Consider the following 21,613-nt stretch of genomic DNA (forward strand, 5'->3'; position numbering starts at 1 on the left):
AGGGAGATTTTATTACAGATTCTTTGGCATTATTGAGTCTACAATAATTAACCATTTTAAAGGGTATGATAGGAAACATACAATGCAATTACGTGTCTTCATTCTCTTTGGGTTTAAAGAGTCACAGAATTGCAACCATCAGTCAAAGTTCAGTAACAGTAAAGATAGAGTATAATAACTGTAAGATAATAAATCTGAGGATTTGTTGACCTGTCTTTCTTTCCATTGAAATGTCAAAAAACCTCAGACTTCATGGTCGACCTTATCCAGTGTTGATAAAGTGTTTTTTTATCAAACTGCCATAGGATGTTTTTACAATCAGTTCTTACTTCCGTCTGGGTAAAGATGAGGAAATAGCTCTCCCCTCGATCTCAGCTTCTGTCTAACAGGTCGTAGCCCTTGTGTAATCTAGTATCCCTCTGTCTTCCTGTTGTCCCTGTCCTCAAATCCGCTCAATAAGACGGCTGCAATCACACTGTTAGAAATCTATCCAATATCTAAACAGTAGCTTGGCTTCAATTACTGTTGATGTAGCGCTGTGGAGAGACTACTGTAAATGCTGGCACAGGTGCTTTGGGACAACACTTGTTCATTTCATTATGCTGACAGGCTTTACATGATTGTTTTTACTTGGACCCCACACCTTTTTCCTGTTCTGCTCTGCTTTCTTCTTTTCCTCTGTGTCCCCTGCCTCCTGTTAGCCTGATGCTTCTAATGTTATACCAGTTACACTCAATAGGGCCTCTTTATGCATGAGGAAAACATGGGGCTAGCCCAGCATGTTCATGCACACTTGGTCACATTTAAGTACTAAAGAAATGGTCGTGTTTTAACTGAGTTTACAGAGGTTAGCTCCACAGGGAGTGAAATGTCAATGAGGTTAAGTATGAGCTATGAAATGAGTGAGATGCTAAGCAGCTGTCAAGTGTGGGACATGAACTTGGGACATGAACTTGGCACCTTTATCCCGTTGCAAGTGTAAGAAAATGGTTGTTTACAGTTTTCTGCTCCCAACAGCGTTAATTATACAGTATTAATAATTCACTACCACTTGATCCCACTGAGTTATGTACATTGTGAGAGGAAAACAGCAGGCAAGCATTTCCTTCTTGTCTTGCTCCGATTGCAGTTTTTAGCAGCCCACTGTAAGTATAAAACTTTGGCTGTAACGTTCTTCTGTCCCCCCGAGTCCCCTGTGAGATGACTTGTCAAACTGATGGGATAGTACTGCCCCGGCCGCCTCTTCTCCTGGAGTCCTGGCATAAAACAGCCAACCTGTAAAAGTTCAGTATGACCACCAGGAAGTTCTTGATGGCAAAGAACACAAGCATTTGGTGGAAGACATCGTAGAAGGTCATGACGGTGAGCCTGACCACCAGGAAAGGCCCGTCCTGGATAAACAAGGCCTCCACAATGCTCCACATATCCGTGCTGCGTTTAGTCAAGATGGACACCTCCTGGTCCCCCTCCTCATCCTCACTGACTGGCTTGGAGTTCACCACTTTTTAAAAAATAAAGAAATAAGAAAAGACAGGAGGTCAGAGACAGAGAAACAGATCTGTTTCTATAGTTGTTTTAACCTGAAATGAAGCCTAACCAGGGATGGGAGTTGCAAATTAGCTTCAGCTAGATGCTCTATATACACATTACTTCTACTTCTGCTTCTCCCTACTGTATGTGACAGTGTTCATCTGAATTGTCACCGTTACATAAACTAACAAATACATTTTAAACAGTATTTCATCTTGTTATTGCATGGGTAGCTACTGCTGACAATGACGCTATTGAAGGCCTATGTCGGTCGCAACACGTTGCATTTTACGTATTTTTGAGACCATATTCCACCCATGCATTGAACCCTTCACAGGATGGAATAAGCACAGTACACCTGAAGTATCCAAAAAGCACCTGTATGTGATCACCACAAAGACCCAGCAGGGCTTCTACTCCATTGTCTTCACAATTGAAATATAATTTGTTAATTAATTGGGTAACACTTTATGGTACGGATACACAAATCATTGTGAATGCATGAAAAATCATATATTAATTAGTGCAGCCCAATAGGCTACTTCATGAACGATCAGGAATGTACAATAACTACTATGTATGATACTATGTATCATGTACGAGTTGATGCAAGAACAAAACAATTTGTTAATTCATGCAACAACTAAGGTATCACAATCATCATGATTTGAGTTATTAATGATGTTCGTGTCTTCTTCATAGGTAAGTCTGCAGTTAAATGGTCAGGCCCCTTTGACTCCCATATTGGGGTCATCCCTGTGTTCCCCCCTTGCAAAGATTATGACCTACCATCAAGTATTTTGTTTTATTATTGTCTTATGAGGCATGATATGAAGTATATACAAAATAAAATACTTGATACTTAATACGTGTGGGGTATCACCTGTGCATTATAGAGGGGGAATACATATTGTGGCATAAAGTCTGAAAGAATATGTATCCTCTCCAATGAGTAATATTAGGTTTGATAACACTTACAGAAGAATAAAATCATTTATTTTACGTAGTTGACAAAACCACAAGTAGGTCCACTTTCACTGAGTGCATGCAGGCTCCAGGCTGACCAAGGGAACACTTCCTATCAGAGAGTAACTACCTTAGCATGACACCTGTGCCTCTGTGGCTGCAGCTGCTATGAGTAAAACTTCTTTAAAACAACAGTACTTGACTATAATATGCTAGTAGGCTGCTACTCTTAAATATCCCTGTTTTACCTTTTACTTGAGTAAAATCTCCTTAAAGTAACAATAATAAAGTGCAATAATCCCGTCCTCTTTCCATCTCTGATGAACATGTTGCCCCTGTATCACTTTCCCTGTTTACACAGCATTCAAACACACTTGAAATGAGTGCTCTAACACGAACAGACACACCCCCATGAAGGAAATGCAGCTTCATTTCTGTAAACACAACAGGGCATGGTGCATTCAAGGCATAAGTGCTCTAAATGCGTTATGATGGTAAAGCTGTACATGAAAGTACCATTAAGAAAGCCAACATACATTTGCAAATTTTTAAATGTTGGGTTATGAATAATTGAGATCATTAGTGGGGGTTGTCTTTTCCGAGAACAAAGTTGCACGGTTTTTATCACGCAATGTTCTTCTTTTCTTTCCTGAAACACTACCCTTTGTCTCCTCAGACTCGAGCATGCGGGTTGACATTCTTTTCTCAGTGTAGCCTAATAAGTTGCAGAAATACATCTGTAAGGTGGGTCTTTCCTGATAATGGGTTCCTCCTATCAGCCAAGTTGAGAACAGGAGACTTTGTCAGTCTAAAGCTATTTATGTAATAAACGTGTGAGACTGGATTTCCTCCTAATACAAACTGCTTAAGTACGCCCTTCCTGTGAGTGAGTTCCTTGGTAAGTCTTTTTATAAAACATTAGGCCCTACTGTATGTCTGAAAGTAGGGACATTACAGCGGCTCGGGAAGTGAAAACAGATCTTGGCTTAATAATTTGACCAAGTTGGAGATAGGGGAGCAAGCGATTTCAGCCAAACTACTTTTCACTGTTTACTTACAGCACTGGCCTGGACGCTGCTGACTAAACACATTGTTTGGATTGTCCCACAGTGGGAAGAGGTTCTGTATAACAACAGACGGCTGTAACTGCTTAATAAGCCCTAAAGTTATTGGCTTAAGACACAAACACACACTGACCGGCCAGATGTAGGGGGAACTGCAGCATGCTCCAAGTCCATACGGCTAAGATGATGTAGACCAGCTGAGGACTGTTCTCTCTGGTAAGACAGAAAATATAGTAGAAGTCAGTTTCAATAAATGTCAATGAAATGTTGCATATGTCATTGATATAACTTCATTTATTTGGGATCCCAGATTAGGAAACTTCAGTACTTGAGCACTTTGGTTTGCATCTATTGTTTATATACTCAGCAGACATAAAAGTATCAAGCATATTCATAACAAATATGATTAGCCACCCACTTGACATCTGACAGCGTCTCACTAGTAAATTCGAGGATGTCTGCTGCAGTACCAACAAAAATTAGGAGAAGCTGTGAGAGCTCGTCCCGCGTGACTCCACCTCCCAGTGGGAGGAGCCACTTCCCCACAATGAGGAGGATGAGCAGGACCTGATGAAGAGCCAGGATCCAGTCGTTGGAACAGACATTCGATAACACCTGGTTAATATTCTGAAAAAGGAAGAAAGATTCAAAGTTATTTGTTTGTTGACGAAGTAATTGTTTTTTTGGGATGGCTGGATCTCTAAAGTCAGGAATAATCATGTTTTTTCTTAACCGCTAAATGTTAAGTCCTAATTCAGTGAGGCATTATGTAAAGGAAAAGGCTGGAGGCATCTGTATTTTACTTATTGTTCACAAATTCAATCAAAAGACCAATGCCAACAATGTTTTAGTTCACTTCCCATGACTAAAGAAGAAGATCTTAAGAAATGGATCACAACCTACACACTTTCATCTTTTAAGAAGAAGCTTAACAATCTCTGAGTGACTGAAGAAGAGTTGAGGAGATCTGATGTCTTACACTTGAACATTTACTGTCACTCGATTCTGCCACAGGAATTTTTTTTGTCGCCACACTTTGAAAGTTGCTGTTTCCGATGTTGCCTCTACAACTTGCTGTTTGCTCATGGGGTGATTGTTGGGTCTTTGTATATCATAAATGTGTCTAGACCTACTTGAAATGGAAAGTGTCCTGATGTACCCTGTGTTATGGTTTCACACTATAAATAAAACTGAATAGAATTTCCTAAAACAGCCGGACATTGTAGTCGAATAGTGCCTTTGTTGGGGACTTTTTTCAGATATTGTTTTATTTTTGTGCTTTTGAGTATTTAAGGCAGCAGGATGGTGTGTATCGTGTTCTTGGCATCAAAATACTCATTGTGTTGCTCATTGATTGTCTTTAATAGCTTTGGGAAAAAAAGAGAGGTCTATAGTACAGATGACAAAGCTTTATTAGGCTTAGACAACACAAACAATACTTGTCTGTAGCAAAAATTAATCTTGTTTTTTTTAATATTTGTTGCCAAAATGAAAAAAATCTATAGAATATATACTGTTGTATAGTGTGGACTGTGTGTGAAACACAGTAAAGAGCTGAAGCATGCAGCCAACTTTTGGAGGTATGCCCCAATAAATATTTGCTTTCCAATTCCCCCGGACTAAAAGGGTGTGGTGGTGGTCTAGCTGTTGTTTATATAAAGGCTCCCCTCTAACGGTTAGTGGTCCCACGTCTCTCTCATTTTGGTAACTTTGTAAATTACTGTATGTTGTTTTAAAAAGATATTGCTTACTATGTAGCTCTACATCTTGCATTCTTAGGTTTATTCTCAGGCGAGTCGACTTCATATTCAACAAATGACACTGTATTTGCTTTGCTTTCAGGTCAGGCCAAAGATTGCATTTGTGTACTTCTTGATTTAAATGCTGCAGTTGATACTGTTTTTCATAACATTTTAATATTTGAGAACTAGTAAAGTGAGTGTTTTCTCCCTATTTATGACCCTGCAAGTTATTTGTATACATTTTTGGTTGTTTCATTGGTTTTCTCTGACCTGAGGTGTTCCTCAGGGCTCAGTTCTTGGACCTCTTTTATTTTCCATCTTCATGCTGCTTTTAGGGCACATTATCTATCTCTTATTATTCCTCTGGTGGTGATATTCAGTCTGAGTATTCGCAAGTCTTGCTACTTTACATAATTACCTTGCTGAATTCAGTGCCACGGTGACTCTTCTTTTTTTAAATATTAAATCACCACAAAACTGAAATTCTTGTCTTTGCCCCTGATCAGACCTCTGTAGGTATTTGCCAACTTGTTAGATATTCACTTAAAGCAATACCACAGGAGCATTCGAGCATGTAATAACCCAGTTGATGGCGCAGGTGATGCATCCTAAATGTCTGCTCTTGATGAGGATGCCTGAATTTCTTTATACAGAAAATATTATTCTAATGGGCAAAATAAATTACAAGGACTGTACTGGCTATGAAGAAACTTCTCAAATTTGATTAAACTAAAAATATTTTGTGTCTTATCTGCAAAAGATAAAAACATTTAATTTGATTTTCTTGCTGGCAGAATTTAAGATTCTTTAGACCCCTTGCCGATCAGGTAATTGGCACAACTGGCTTACTCTTTAAAGTCTGCCAAACTTGTCTCTGAATCTCCATCAGAGATAACAGAGAGAGCGCGGCTCTTCCCAGAATCCAGGCCTGTATTTGTGGGAATATCCATTGTCCCTCCCACCATCTCACTTTCTGTTCCTTTGATGTCTTTTTATCTGCATTCTAGGGAATCTTTCTCGAACTCATCAATTACTGAGTGACTCTCCTCAGGGATGTCATGTAACCCTGGGACTAAGTCAGATTTAAGATTAAGAAAACCAACTCACACAAGCACAGTTTTGTACTCTACGCCGCTGAAGAGCAACAGTTTGACCTTGAATACAGTTGAGAGGAGTTGGAGAAGCTTAAAATGAAGATACAGTTGGAAAGTATTTTTCTTTTTTGACATCGTGGCACTACATAATTTTGTTTTTGCGACGGCAAATTCAGGCGAAATTTATCATGCAAGGGCATCAGGAAGTCATTTTACAACTCATCCTTGTTGAGATTGTAAATGTTTTTCTTTGTAGATGTCAGCTGGGATCGGCTCCAGCCCCTGCGACTATGATAGGGACAAGCGGTTGAAGATGAATGAATGAATGCTTAAAACTAGCAAAAAAGGAACAGGAAGCTCCCAATGTAAACCATGTGTCATTATGAGTGACTCAAGTTTCAACCACACTGTAGTTTATCAGCTGACTACATTTGTTATGAAATGAAAACTAAACCAAAAGTAAAATTTAAAGGAGACTGGACAGAATCGTCAATTAAATGAATAGTTTTCTTCAATACACTTTCTTGGCAAGAGTTAGATGAGCAGATCACACCACTCTTATATCTGTCTAATCAATGTGAAGCTACAATCATCAAGCAGTTAGCCTGGCTCTATAGGTAAAAAAATCAGACCAACAGCACGTCGGAGGGCCTGTTTTCACCTCAAGTTATCCAATCACAAGTGGACAGTTCTCAGTACGTCTGTTAACACAAGGCAGCAGAACGTGTCTCCACATGCATCTTCAGTGACCGCTCACTGAATCTAACATTTCCTGATTTTGCTGCTTCATAATTAAAGCTTTTAAATCACAAAATAACAGGGGGCTTTTATTGTGAGGAATTTAATAGAAATGAATGTGTTTATAATGGATTGGATTTATATAACACCTTTCTCATACATGGTGCTGGTAAACTACAATAGCAGTCACAGCTGCCCTGGGGCAGACTGATAAAAGCGTGGCTGCTAAGCAGCGCCTACGGCCCCTTGGACCACCTACTCTAACATACAGCAGCCATACACATTCACACGAGGCAAGGCGGGTGAAGTGTCTTGCCTAGGACACAACAACCATGACACAAGTAGGGCAGGACGGGGATCAAACTACCGACCCTTCAGACATCAGCCGGCTCGCTCTGCCAACTGAGCCCCAGCCGTCCCAGCCCCTGTTGTACAACTGATCCGGTTGATTTTATGAACCTGAAAATAAGATTATTGTTTAACAGCAGTCCCCACCTCTAAATGTGGTCTGAGGGATCTGATCTCAATGCCTCCCGGGTGCATTCCCACCTGTACTTAGAGCTGACCACTTCTGATATGATCACCCAGGACGTATTTAAGAAACAGGTCTGAACAGGGATCACTAATGAACGCTTTTTTGTTTTGGATAATCTGAAGTCTCCAGGCAACCTCACCGCGATGACAAGAGCTGTTAAACTGTGAATCAGTGTGCGTCTCAAATAATCTGTAGTCTTCTTGGTTACTCTGTGTATTCATTTCTGTTCTTTTCATGCATATCATAAAATGTTGCAAGTGGAGTAAAAGGAGTCCTTCGGTCCGTCACTCTTACCTTCAGGTAGTTCTGGTATGTGAGGTTCCCCAGGGTCTCGTTCAGAGTGATCACCTTACGCACATTTTCCCAAGAGTCGAGCTTTTTGCACTGAAAACCATTGAAAGAGGTTTTTCACAGACTGAATTTCACACACTACTGACTCAAGTTACTCAAGTTAAAACGTAAAGGCTTCAAAGCAAATTTGAAGGAATCGATAAATGACTGATAAACTGCAGCTACATGAGCAGGAGCTAGCGTTTTGCGACCCCTCCCACTCCCCGACATCTGTCATTAGTTGATGTTGGGAAAGCATGAGAAAACTGTTGTTTTAAACATACACATACAGTATTTGTTTTTGGCGTGGAATACCTGAGGGTCGCTGGCTTTGTCCTGCCGGAAGTGGAGCTCCAGGATCCAGATGGAGGGAATGATACTGATCAGAAACAGAAAGATAGGAGGAGAAAACCTGCAAGACCAACACACTTTTATCAACACAACTTCATAAACACACAGGGGGAAACAAATGTAATACAAACAATAATTCTGTATTAAAAAGCTGAATCCATTAGTCAATTGATCAATTATGCAAATGACACATGATCAATCTCCAATGGAATAATAATTTTAACAATTTTGTCAAGCAAAAACGGCAAAAATGTGCTGGCTCCAGCTTTTGAAATATGAAGATTTGCTCCTTTTGTTTGTCTTATATGACGTTAAATGAAGTATATTTGGTCTCTTTTGACATCCAAAGAAGCCATCCTGGGCTCCTTCCACTACTTTCTAATCTATTTTATAAACCAAAAGATAAATTGAGAAAACGATGATGATTAATTCATAGTTGTTCACTGTTCATAGTGACAATAATCATTAGTTGCAGCACTACAATTGGATATTTGATTGACTTTGCCTTTAGTTTACTACGTCAAGATTAAAACAATGCTCCTTTTAAGCCTTAAGCCTGTGAATGTTCTCATTTGTCCAGGTCGTCATTATCCCCAAAGCAATTTCAGTCAAAAGCAACTCGACTTGGTTATTTTTCTAGGAAGACGTTTCACCTCTCTGACCAGGCTGGGACTGGGAGGAAGCCTCTTGGATGAGAGGTGAAACGTCTTCCTAGACAAATAACCAAGTACAGTTGCTTTTGACTGAAATTGCTTTTAAGGCTTAATAATTAAAAAGGATAACCAAACCCACGTTTACAACTGGGAGCATAGAGAAGGAAATGAGTGAATGGGTGGATGCTTCTCTTCATCAAAAATGTATAATCTGACATTAATTGCACTGGTTGTTATTGTATGTTAACATAGCTGCTGCCATTGAAGGTTCAGCGGGGGGAAAAAACCCTGAAATACAGGCTATTGTTCACTAACGCATGAAGGAAGGCTGCTTGGGTCAGTCAAGGGGTACCACCCCATCCTCACTGTCCCAGGACCGGTTACACAATAGCAGTGGAGGGACAAGCAGGATGCAGGGTATTTAGGGCGGAGGGGGAAGGGACCAAACAAGGGGGAAGATGACTAAAGTTGAATTAATGATGTATTATATTGTAATCTATTCTGCAAAACAACAACAACAGGTTGTTGAGATCAGTTTTACACCAAAAATACATTATGTTCAATGTCTAGTTACACCCTGAAGCATGAAAGAATATAGTATAACATAAAGAAGTAGAAGTAGAAGAAGAAGAATTACTCTATTAAATTCAATGTTTTCACTCTGTTATTATACATGTTACACACACACACAGGCCCGAACTACACACACACGCACAAACAGGACCTATATACATGCAATTAATGTAGGATAACAATAAAGTTTAACACAACATAACACTTGCATGCACCTCATCTTACCATTTGTAATCTTTTCCCTTTCGCCTCTTCAGCGTTATTATCATTTCAACGACAAGCGGCAGAAAGAGGAAAGTCAAGAACCAGAAGTTGGGATTTTGCTTCACCGTTGTCACCCTCCAGACGCCGGTCAGAGACACGAGGAGGAATAACGCTCTGGTTATGATCGCGCATATAAACTTGAACAGATACATGACGCCGGCTGGTTTGTTGCAGGTCAGTGTGCACAACTGCCCGTTATTCCTGAAAGTTATGATCCCAGAGTCGCAGCTTCAATAGTGAGAGGAGGGGGGGGTTGGGGGGGACTGTCGGATGTCCTTTTTTCAAACAAAGTCCCCAAAGTTTAAGCCCCGCCTGGAGGAGAGAGCCGTCCGGTTTTTACCTGCCCGGGGGTCAGATGGTGGAGAGCGGTGGCGCTGCAGGACTCATGTTGCTGACTTTTCCACATGACAAAGCGATGTGTTTCAGTGAGCATGTTCATTCAATGATGTACGGGTGACATCATTGATCCGTCAAAAGCTCTTGTGAGTGTACAGGAGAGGGCAGCATCCCATCATCTGTTCATTCACCAGGCAGCGACACGATGAAGCGCACCGAAACCGGGATTTACGACCTCCAAATGTACAGTGAAGTAGAAAGATTCACATTTCCGATATAACAATGAAATAATTAAAGTGAAATCACGTGGAAGAAGTGGTGAAAGAAATACTAAAAAAGCCCAAATCTTAAAGCATGGAAGCATTATTTATCGACATTATGCAGCCTGCAAAGTATCAAATAACATAGTTACATAACTACTGTATGTATTGTTGAATTTGACACATTTTAATGGTATTGGCCACAGTATAGCCAATTTTAACTATTTTACAGCCTGTTGGATGGTTTATTTTACTGTAGTAAAGTGTCAATACATACATTTTACATCTTATTTTATGTATACAATACGGAAAGTTATGTATATATGCTCCTTATCAGTTTCAAAACCTCCATCTGAACGGAAACTAGTGATTATCTGTGAAATAAATGTAGTAAAGTAAAAAAGTACAATAAAGAAGTATCAGATAAATGTAAATACAAGTACTGTAGACCATACCTCATGTGTACTTGAGTGCCCAGAGAAATTTCACTCCACAACTGAATCGTAGTCTTTGATTTTGAATATTGAAACATGTATTGTTTGTTTAGTTTCATTATAATTGACTTTTTCTATAATCCACTTTTGTGTGTAAAAGAGGAATAAAATCAATACAGACATAAATATACTGCAATTCTGGATGCATGAATCCTTTTTAGTTGTGGTCATTAATTATATTCATATAGCTAGTATTGAAAAATTAAACAAAACCTGGAACATACTGTATATACATAAACATACATATACAAAAGCATCAGTGTAAACAGTATAAAAACAACAATGTTATGGAAACACATTTGCCATTTAATCAACATATCTATCTATGTCAATTGTCAATTATTCTAATTATAATAAAATATATGAATGTGCATAACTCATTGTTTCTTTCAGTCATTAGGATTTGTCTGACATAAAGCCACGATCATGCAGTCTTATCACATATCGTATTATCTTCTCCGCATGCAGGAAATAACACACCAGACCAAGTCCACTCTGGCTAAAACACACACACACACACACACACACACACACACACACACACACACACACACACACACACACACACACACACACACACACACACACACACACACACACACACACACACACACACACACACACTCGAGTCATATTGCCCTACTTGGCTGCTGCATGCTGAGTAGAGTTCTATTCAAATCAATCTGCAAGCCAGCCAGTGCAAGAGAGAGGAAACAGTAGAAAGGTCTGTGACCTTGGAAAGGAGACAGACTTTTCCTGTCTTTGTTCCAAAGTGTCTATCATCTTCATCTTGGTTTGCATCACATGAAATCACAATAAGAATTTCAGACAGTGATACAAGCAGGGGAGAGAGTATCCAGAGGCATGCGGGGGAAAAAGGAGTTCTGTTACATTCTGCGTCAAAGACCAAGAGTTTTTTTAAGAAGCCACTGGTGTATTTGTGAAACCCGTCCCTGGTGTTTATCCTGTTTCATGGTTTCCAAGTGATTGAAGTCTAGAGTAAACAAAAAAAGTGGCACTGAAAGAAACATCAAACCAATTTTAGTCGAGCGTGTTCCCTCTTCTGGACAACAGCATCTCACTGTCAGAGAGTGAGAGTCAGTCAGTCATAAAGGCACACAAACCGTCCTCTGTTGACTGAGACAGAAAGGCCATCCAGCATCACACCCCAGGCCTGGTGTTACCCAATGATTCCTGTGTGAAGGGTGCCGTTCAAGACTCAGACTCTTGGCTGTGCGGAGATGATAATGACAGAGATGGCCGAGGGGCTCTGGTCACTGATCACAGAACAGTGATTCCCTCTATGCTGCCGCTTCAATCAGCATGGCTACAAAGCTCGTGTAGAGCTGCTCTGTTTGCTGTGTCAGCACAAAAAAAAAAATCTATCTTTGTAACGTAGAATAGAATAAAATGGACCACAGTGGAGCAATGAGATCCTTGTTTATAGATAGTGCTGGTTATACAAACTACAAAGGATAATGAGAGAGAGATCATTAAGGCGCTCAGGGAGGTTTACACACAACAATTAAGATCATGCAGCTCTTAGGGATTAGGGATGTGTAATGCCACTTCATATCTCCTAAAACCACCTGTACTTGTGTTTTTTTGTTGGCTGCATACATACTGAACACTCTCATTTCTAACTTTGAGACTGTGCAGTCCATTGAAATAAAAATACAAAACACATTGCACAGCTTTTTTCTAGTACATTACGCTTTATTCACCACGTGTTTGCTGCTGTCTTGCCTTCATCAGGTTGATGTCTGAGGTTATTGAGGTTGACATCTATAAGGAAAACAACCTAATGTAGCATCCTTATGAAGGGAGGGTAGCCAGAAATGTTTGGTTTGGGCTGAAATCATTTTTTCTACGCCTCTATACCAGCCACAGTCATCGCTAGAGGCATTAGGTTTTTTGGTTGTCCGTCTGTCCGCCCATCCCATTCTTGTGAACGCAATATCTTAGGAACCCCTGGGTGGATTCTCTTCAAATTTGGCCCATATGTCCACTCCACTTCCTTTTAGGCCATAACTCAGGAATTCCTATACTCATTATGACAGGATTTCCACAAATGTCTAATAGGATAAAAAGATGGAAGTGATAACATTTCATATCAAAAAGGTCAATGGTCGACTTCACTGGGACATCATAATGTTCTGTAAAAACAATTTTCTGTTCATTATTCAGTGACTCAGGAACAGAAGGGGAGACATTTGGTCGGATACTGAATTGGTGACAATACAATTCATTTATTTAAGTAAAAGTAGTAATCACTCGGTGCACAAATACTCTGTTACAAGTAAAAGTCCTGCATTCAAAATTTTACTTTAGTATAACTACATAAGTGTAAGACTCAAAATACTATTTTATGTGCCAAAAGTAAAAGTATTATTATGCAGAATGGACCTTTCAAATTAATGTACAATATATCATTGGATTATAATTATTAATGCATTTATGCAAATCACTTATAGTTGCAGCTGGTAAAAGTGGAGCTAATTTAATATCCCAAGGTTAAATAAAGTCTTAACTTGGACTATAATATTACATTATACTGTATGTGTTGAATATAATTTTTCAATTATTATGTGAATGTGCAAAGTAACTAAATGATCAAATATAGCGGAGTAAATGGTACATTATTCCCCTCTGAAATGGAACAGAGTAGAAGTATAAAGAAGCAGAAAATATAAATACTCAAGTAAAGCACAAGTACCTCAAAATTGCACTAAAGTATAGTACTTGAGTAAATGTACTGTGACATTTCACCACCGCCTGCACTTGAACATGTAGAAAGCCACAGCCCCAGTGCGGCTTTATCACTAGTTTGTGTGTTACCTCTCTCAAGACTGGCTAACTAATAACTTTGCTATTATGTTACACAGTAAATTACCCTCTGTAGCCCTGTGTAATACAGCTGTCGCCAGCCTCATGTCATTACTGTAGTATCCCAACAGGTGGCACTCAACACCAAAGCTTCCAGGTGGAGCAGAGCAAAACAGCTCTGGGAGTCACACCTTTATTAGTCAACCTGACATTTATGCTAATGGTCAAAAGGCTCAGCACACTATGTAAAAAAAGGAGGGGGAGAGGCTGAAATGAGCTGCCATTGCTACATGTGTGTGTGTGTCAATCTATTTTAGGAATGAAAAGTGTTTTCACACGGTTACCACAGCTCAGTGGACACAACTCATATTTTCCAAGAGAGCTCCTTTTAAGGAGAAACCACAGAATCCATTCCGACTTTGTTTATTCGTTTAATTTCATGGCAGCTGCGCCTGCTTTAAAGCCATGTCGGAGACAACACGAGTGGATTGTTTTCCCAAATATAAACTTTCTTTAAACAGTACAGGTCACGGGTGAAGCAGGTGGCTAAATGGTCACACAGCTCTGGCCTTGATTCTCTCTCCTCGTTTCAAAAATACTGTTTCAACTCAGGGCCCTGCAGAGTCACACATGTCAGGCATTTGCATGGGAGAAATTGGACTTAAATGGGTAACACATGACTCATTCTGTCTCAACCCCGACAGCTGCAACAGGCCAAGCAGTTATTGGACAAATATGATTTGCTTCAGAACAGAGCGAGTCTTCAAAGCTTTTCCAATGTGGAATCTTTGACGTAAGCCGAGAAATAAAGAGATATTGAAGGGGATTTAGTGTGAAACCTATTGAGTTACATTCAAACCATATCATGAGTATTCATTTTCCTTTCACTCGCTGGATTTCTTTCTGACCTTAACCTGACAACTGTTATGAATTCTGCATTAGCAATCAAAACAAAAGACTATTATGCAGCGCAGTGCTGGCCCCCAGTTGCTACTTGGCTCACATTCCCTGTACAGTAAACAGCCCACAGATGTTTTACATCGATATTAAGAACCTTAATTTGTCCTGTGCAGAAAAAGGCCAAGCATAGCATGGGGATTAAGTTCTCAGCCATGTATCACACACAGCACAGACAGCAATCTCATTTAGCCTGAGTGAAGTTTACAGTGAGTGGGTTTTGCATAGGTCATTAGTTGTCTCAAAATACCCCCCTGTCACCATAGCAACTTCAAGTGACTGCTAAATTGCCTTATAAAATGAGATAAATTATTAATGCTGAGAGTTTTTTTTCTCTTTAATTTGTGTGCTCAGGCTCTGAGCTCTGAACAAAACACTGTGTTTCCTCTCCTGCGCTGCTGTAATGGAACAATTCAGCAGTTGTCAGTCATATTTCAAAACGGATCCATTGTCTCTATTCTTGCATGGGCTGATTGTTGCGTCCTGATTTGCACACACTGTATATCGCAGAGATTACAAAGATTACAACAGTATTGCACACATGATAAACTGAAGCTGTTATCCACATATGACAAATGTGGAAAACTACCAGTGGAACACGTCTGCATTGTAATTGCCTATACACAAGGTTATTAGACATATACATAATGCAGTACTCTCAGCCCAGATGGGAAGGTGACACGCACCAGTGAATAATCTGATCATAGTTGTCTGCTGACATTTATCGCCGTTTTATAACAATTCAGTGTTTGACAGAAGAGGCAGTTGGTGATGCATTACACAGATGGTAAACGTTGAGGTCAGTGTCCTCAGCAACTTCATAGTCAATGATAGTTTGACCGCTGGGTGTACTAATATAACTGATGTTTGAAATGCACCATAAATGCTGAGATCAGGTTCTGTAATAATGTATTCCTCAGATGTAGAGGTGACACTGGGACCTCTTTGCTTCAAAAATAAATCTTTTTTCCCCCTTTTTTTTTTAGATTGGGTGGTATTCGCCTGTCTCTCCCTGCACTGAAAACATCCATAACTCACAGGCAGTAACTCAATCTAACAAAATGCCTTTTCAATCACTCTCATTTTTTATACTTATACCCATCAGACATTTACATAAATACATTATTCATAGTTCTAATCTCGGTTTCAGATGGGGAGATATGAAATGCAACTCTCTGTGTGTAAGTGTGTGTCCTGATGTGTGTGTGCAGATGGCAGGCGAATGAAGAAGCCTATTTTGTTTGTGGTTTGCACATTTCTGATTCAGCTGAGCACTCTCCATCAATGAGGCAAATTTGCATTTGCTGTGGCGGTAATAACCTAAAACCCATAGTGATGTTAACACTTGTATACACTCGAATTCACGTTGCCCTGTCGCGTGATTACATTTGTGTGGGGCTTAATAAAATGACTCACTTGACATTATCAGACAGTTCAGTTGTAATAGTGGCCCATGAATGTGAAATCCTGTTCTGCAGGCAATTAGTTCATTGTCATGGTGGTTGTTCAGTCTGGGCCTTATTCATTTAATTACTACTCCTTACATACATACAGTGCATATATGATATTAGGTATGATCAATGGCTGCAGCCATGAATGGATACAGTAATTGGATTGTTGGAAATGATGGACCTCAATATTGAATATTGTAATTGAATAGAGGGATTGCAGAAAGCATAAATTATGCATAAAACATGATGAGGTATGGTAGCTCAGATAAACAAGGGAACAGAAAGTCATAATTTTTTCAAGAGGCTTTCTATTCTGCTGTGAACAGTAATAAACCACACAGCTCACTGCATGCGGTAACTCCTTTGATGTTCTAAGGATATCACTGCATCACAGATATTTATGAGCGAAAGTCAGTTAATATTCAGCCAACAGTTACTGGCTGACACCTGCTAATACACAAAAATAATCTCAAATAGCCTCCAGATGGACATATCAAACTTAGGTCCTGATTAAAAGTGATGCTTTCACTAAACTAATTGGATTCCTTGTGCATGCGCTGTCCACTTTTGGTGGACTCACATGTTATTGAATGGAGAGAAATGTAACACCACTTTATAATGAGTCTAAGATGCTAAAATTAGCCCAGCAACATCTCCCAGATCTCCTGTTACCTTTCCTAAAGTCACGCTGCAGACGGGGGCCATTGTCGTGTGATTAAAGCGGCACAAAGACTCAGGTGTAAAGTTACTATTGAAATGTGTTCCTGTGGACAAATTTGCTTGATGGATTTTTAATGTCCCAGGGCTTTCCATAGATGATAGATGGATATCCACTGGATAATGCAATTGTGCATGTGGAATGAATAGGAGACAGAGTGAGTGCCCTTATTTCTCAGAAGCTTTCTTGCTTGAGTCAATGTAGTTTTTCATAATGCCTTGTCGTACAATCACAAATGTGGAGCCTAAAATCACATTTACATTACTTGAGTAAAAGTACTTCTGCCCCCACTGTTGAAAAAATAATGTTTACATAAGAAATATAGATAGAGACATCTCTGGCAGTTAGTTTAAATGAAAACATTTCCAGGCTTACTGAACATAATGAGGTAAATTAATAATAATAATAACAGCCTAATGCATATTTGCTCAAAGTGTGGCCTGCGGGCTAATGGCAGCACTCAGAAACATTATTGCATTCATTATATTTTAACAAAATACATTTAATACTTAACTGCATCAAACGATGCCTGGCTACTGTCATGTTAGGAATGACAACTTATAGTCGCAAGTTAGGGATTTCAGACAAAGCTGCAGTTTAATGTGGAAGTGAGGCATGTGTATTTTTCCTGTGTGGCCCACATCACTTACCCTGCTGCGATAACATGAGATCACTTAAGAATCGTGTTCCCATGTCTTGGTTGTTTAGGTTTATCAGGTTTATTAAACCAAAACGGTAAATATGTGGGCAGAAAACCAAAACAATAAGCTTAAAGTAGCTCAATGCTCTGTTGAATTGCTGCCTAGTTAATTAATTTATCGGGTTTTGCATATTTCTCTTGTCCATTAAAAGATATAAATATATACATGTGTTTTTTAAGGTTATTATTATTTGATCTGGGAGTAGAGAAGTAGAGGATTGTAGAGGTGCATAGCCCTAATTAGAAAACTGTGTGGTTCTGATGTTTTTTTGTTCAAAGGAGCGGAGAAATGCAAGTAAATCTTTTTTTTATTGCTTTCTTCTTTGGACCATCAAATGGTTGATTTACAGCTATCTCTGCAGCTCTCTGTGGGTTGATTTCTTACCTGTAGCCCTGTGGTGGTTAAGTCAATATTATCTTTAAGCTGTTCTAACATTCATATTCATTATTAAGACATGTCAACATATGGTGGAAATTATGCGGGGATATGCTATTTTAATGGCTTTTGCATTGCTTTGCTGTGGTGGAAACTGTAACCGAAGCTCTCTATTTTAAGGTGACTCATTTGCGGCTCCCTGCTGAGGCTGCCTCATTTTGTTGAATGTGGAACACCTGTGCTGGGAAAAATAAGGTTTTACCACTTATCCACTCATTGTGTTTCTGTTATGGGCAACAACATAAGTGAGTATCCGTCTCAAACCGTTTTAGTCGATTTTTCCCGTGATAAGGACTTTTTAGTGTCTTTAATGGTGGAGATTTTTCTCGCTTCTGCTCATTCATGCGGTAAACACATCACAATTTAAGTGGTACAAACAGCTTTGTGTCAGAGTTTTGAAAAGGAAACAAAGAATATTCATATCGTGACGGATCTTATTTCACTCAGACACTCAGCAAAATGCCCCAATAAACAAATGTAACAGTTAACAGTTTGAGAATGTAAACTGAGTCTGAAACAGTGAAACAAACTGATTCAAAATCCTCATAAAAGGTTGGACTTAAAGATGGTTACTTCCAGATTTACTTATGGAGGAAATATGCTCATTTTCAGGTTCATGTTTTTATCCTGGGTTTCTTCTAGAACAAGTTTACAGGCTTTAATGTTTAAATTACTAGTTATTTCATCTCATATTGCCTGTCTAAATAAACCTGTATTCACCCTCTGTTTGAAACTGTTTTAGCGCCTGTCTCTTTAAGGAAATCCTCCCAAATAAGCCCAGTCTGCTCTGATTGGTCAGTGTTCTGCGCTCTCGGCATCTCTGCACCATCTCTGCAGCCGGGGAATGACTGTAACAGCACTGTAGCATCATTTTCTACCTATTTATAGCTTACTTATGACATCACAACCGTACAGAAGTCCTGACAGCTAATTTTAAGACACAGTTTCTGAATACAGACTGTGTGCATTTCTCTGTGTATTGAGCATCTTTATTTACAATCACTATTAACATAGAAACTTGACCTGCTTCATAATAAAACACTAAAAAACAAGGAAATCTCACTTTTTTTTCTTTTTACAATATGGGACCTTTTAATAGTGTGGTGTGAACAAGCTTTGAAAATGAAACAAAGAATATTCATGGTGAGTGATCCTATTTCACTCGGCCACTCGGAAAAAATGTCCCGATAAACAAACTTGCGAGCAGTGATTGCAAAAGTGGAAAAAACTGAGTCTGAAGTGAAAAAAACTGATTCACAACCCACAGACTTAGAGAGGGTTAGTTTCAGCTTTACTTAAGAGGATATGAGCTGTTACCGGTGCGCCTCAAACTAATGTTAAACTGTTCAAGATGGCTCCCAGTGTATTCCTCAAGCTACTTATTTGTCCAATGTAGAGCCCTTATTATTTACATTCCTTCATTCTTTTCATGTTTCAAGTTCACTCACAAGGTTAAACCATGTTCGTGTATCTTATTGATTTCCTTTATTAAATCTTATCTGATCACAAAGTCGTGTGAGATAAAGAGAAGCAGATGAGATTGTAAATTCATATTTCTATACCAATAATGTGTATGCGCTGCAGCTCAGTTTTAAGATGTCCCTGATATTTTGACATTATCACATTTACCCATTACTTCACTCTTTATGTATTTTCAATGGATATTTTCCAACATGAAGCTTGATTCACACCATTCCACATCAATATCTGCATCACAATGTCGCTGCTGGGCTCTGGCTGTTGACAAGCAAACACTTGCTATAACCTGATAAGAGCTCTAGTGGTGCCATTGATTAACCAGGGACTTCATTATAGTGACTGCCATTAACAATGCAACCCCATTGATTCAACCACTGGAATGGCTGGGAGAGAAATCTGGAAAGATAACACTTAGAGCCACGGTTTGGAGTCACTGTAGGATCCCAAGACTGCTGCAGCCGTATGTAAGACAATGAGCTTCGGTGTAATCCACCTTTTACTCCGAAGTGATGCACTAAACTGGTACTTTAAATATCCTGAGTGTCACGGAACATTGCCTCAGCTATTTTAGTATTAATACATCATGTTCTGCGGCTGCTTTGAATACGGGGCAGTGAAGAGAAACTCTGCTTGTGCAATTAAGTGGACTGAAATTATGATCTTGTTCCCAAATGTTCTATATGATATTGTAATGATCTATTGAACCCAATTGATGTATTGAGTAAAAGCCATTATCCATGAGCCATGATGGCACTATATGTCTTGAAGATAACTGCCAGACAGCCATTCATAACAGCAGGAGCAGAAGAATGAAGAAACTGCTGGATGTGAATCAATGCGCCTGTATGCTCTGCTAGTCATTTCAGAGAAAAAAAAGCGCATTGCGTAATACTGTACTTGAAATAGCTGGTGTCAGAAGTAGGCCTATGTCGCTGTTGCATGCTCTGTGATTTGAATGGTGGATAAATGCAGGCCAAAGGCTAGATAGACAGTGGAGGAACAGCACAGCGCTGTGGACTGCGCGGGTACTTCTTAACACATGAATAATTCCAGACAGACGATAAAATCCAGCTGACACATGCAGCGGCGGCGACTGAGAGGACAATGAGTCCACACATGTAAATAGAAACCGTGAAGTTTGTGTAACTTTGTATAAATATCATATCTAAAATTAATTAATCACAGTTTAACCCCGGGCTCCTAATGCCTGTGTAATTCCCCGGTGTTTATGGTAATAAATATTAATCAACATAATAATTATATAAGAGGCTTTGATTGTGCAAATGTGTTAACTCGTGTCAAATATATCCCGCTGTCTCCACAAGGTCAGCGCGGCGTTTTAAGGTGATTTATGCCCGCATTATGGGCCGCCTCGTGAATTCTGTCTCGTGACGCCCCGCTTTCTAACTCGGCCAATTTTGTCTTTTCATTCTCGTCTCAAAAAATATCTATAAAGGTCCATTATTGTCAGCATTAACGCCAAGCCGCGCGCCCGAGCCATCTAACGCATAGCAAGTTCCGCTTAAAGCGAAAGCGGCACCTCACAGGTCCCACATTGCCTTTTGAGGAATCATTTGATAGCCCTATTAACTTTCATGTAACATTGTTTCTTGAAGGCATCCACAGCAAGCGCCTCAGTGTCATTACTGTGAGAAATGTGCTTTCATAGTGAACGTCTTTTACAGAAGTCCTGGAAGACACACGGTCTCAGCAAAGCCCATAAACACACAATATTGGCACAAATTAAGCTTGTGCAGGCTTATAAATGTCCGAACACGATATTGTGTTTATTTAAACACAACTAACATCCACTGATGATTGAAAAGTCTCGGTATGTTTGTGATTGTGTGTTAATATTTTGTCTACACACGTGATTACGCTCGCCAGAAATAAGCCAAAAAAGCACTATCACAGATTTACTCCAATAAATAAATACGCAGAATAACGCGATGTTTAATGCAGTCTGTTTACCACAAAACGTATTTTTCCACGACTCGAAATCGTCAAATACACGATGTTTTAAACTCTACAGAAATATGTTCCTTGCAGGACCTTCGACGATCCATTCAAGCCAGCAAGTTTGGAGAGCGTGTTGAGTTTAATCAATTCATAACGT

At 39.4% G+C, this 21,613-nt stretch overlaps 1 protein-coding gene across 1 annotated transcript; it reads right to left on the reverse strand.

Moving 5' to 3' along the window:
• Positions 1–1,208: 1,208 nt before the first annotated feature.
• LOC310954079 (transmembrane protein 26-like) lies at positions 1,209–9,992 on the reverse strand (the record flags this gene model as incomplete). Its single annotated transcript, XM_083923378.1, has 6 exons — positions 1,209–1,483; positions 3,688–3,773; positions 3,979–4,187; positions 7,964–8,053; positions 8,315–8,411; positions 9,802–9,992. 6 exons carry the CDS (start codon positions 9,990–9,992, stop codon positions 1,209–1,211), a joined length of 948 nt encoding a protein of 315 aa, XP_083779504.1.
• Between the last annotated feature and the right edge of the window lie 11,621 nt (positions 9,993–21,613).

The sequence above is a fragment of the Echiichthys vipera genome, assembly GCF_963691815.1.
Source record: "Echiichthys vipera genome assembly, chromosome: 11".
NCBI classification, from domain to species: Eukaryota; Metazoa; Chordata; class Actinopteri; order Perciformes; family Trachinidae; genus Echiichthys; species Echiichthys vipera.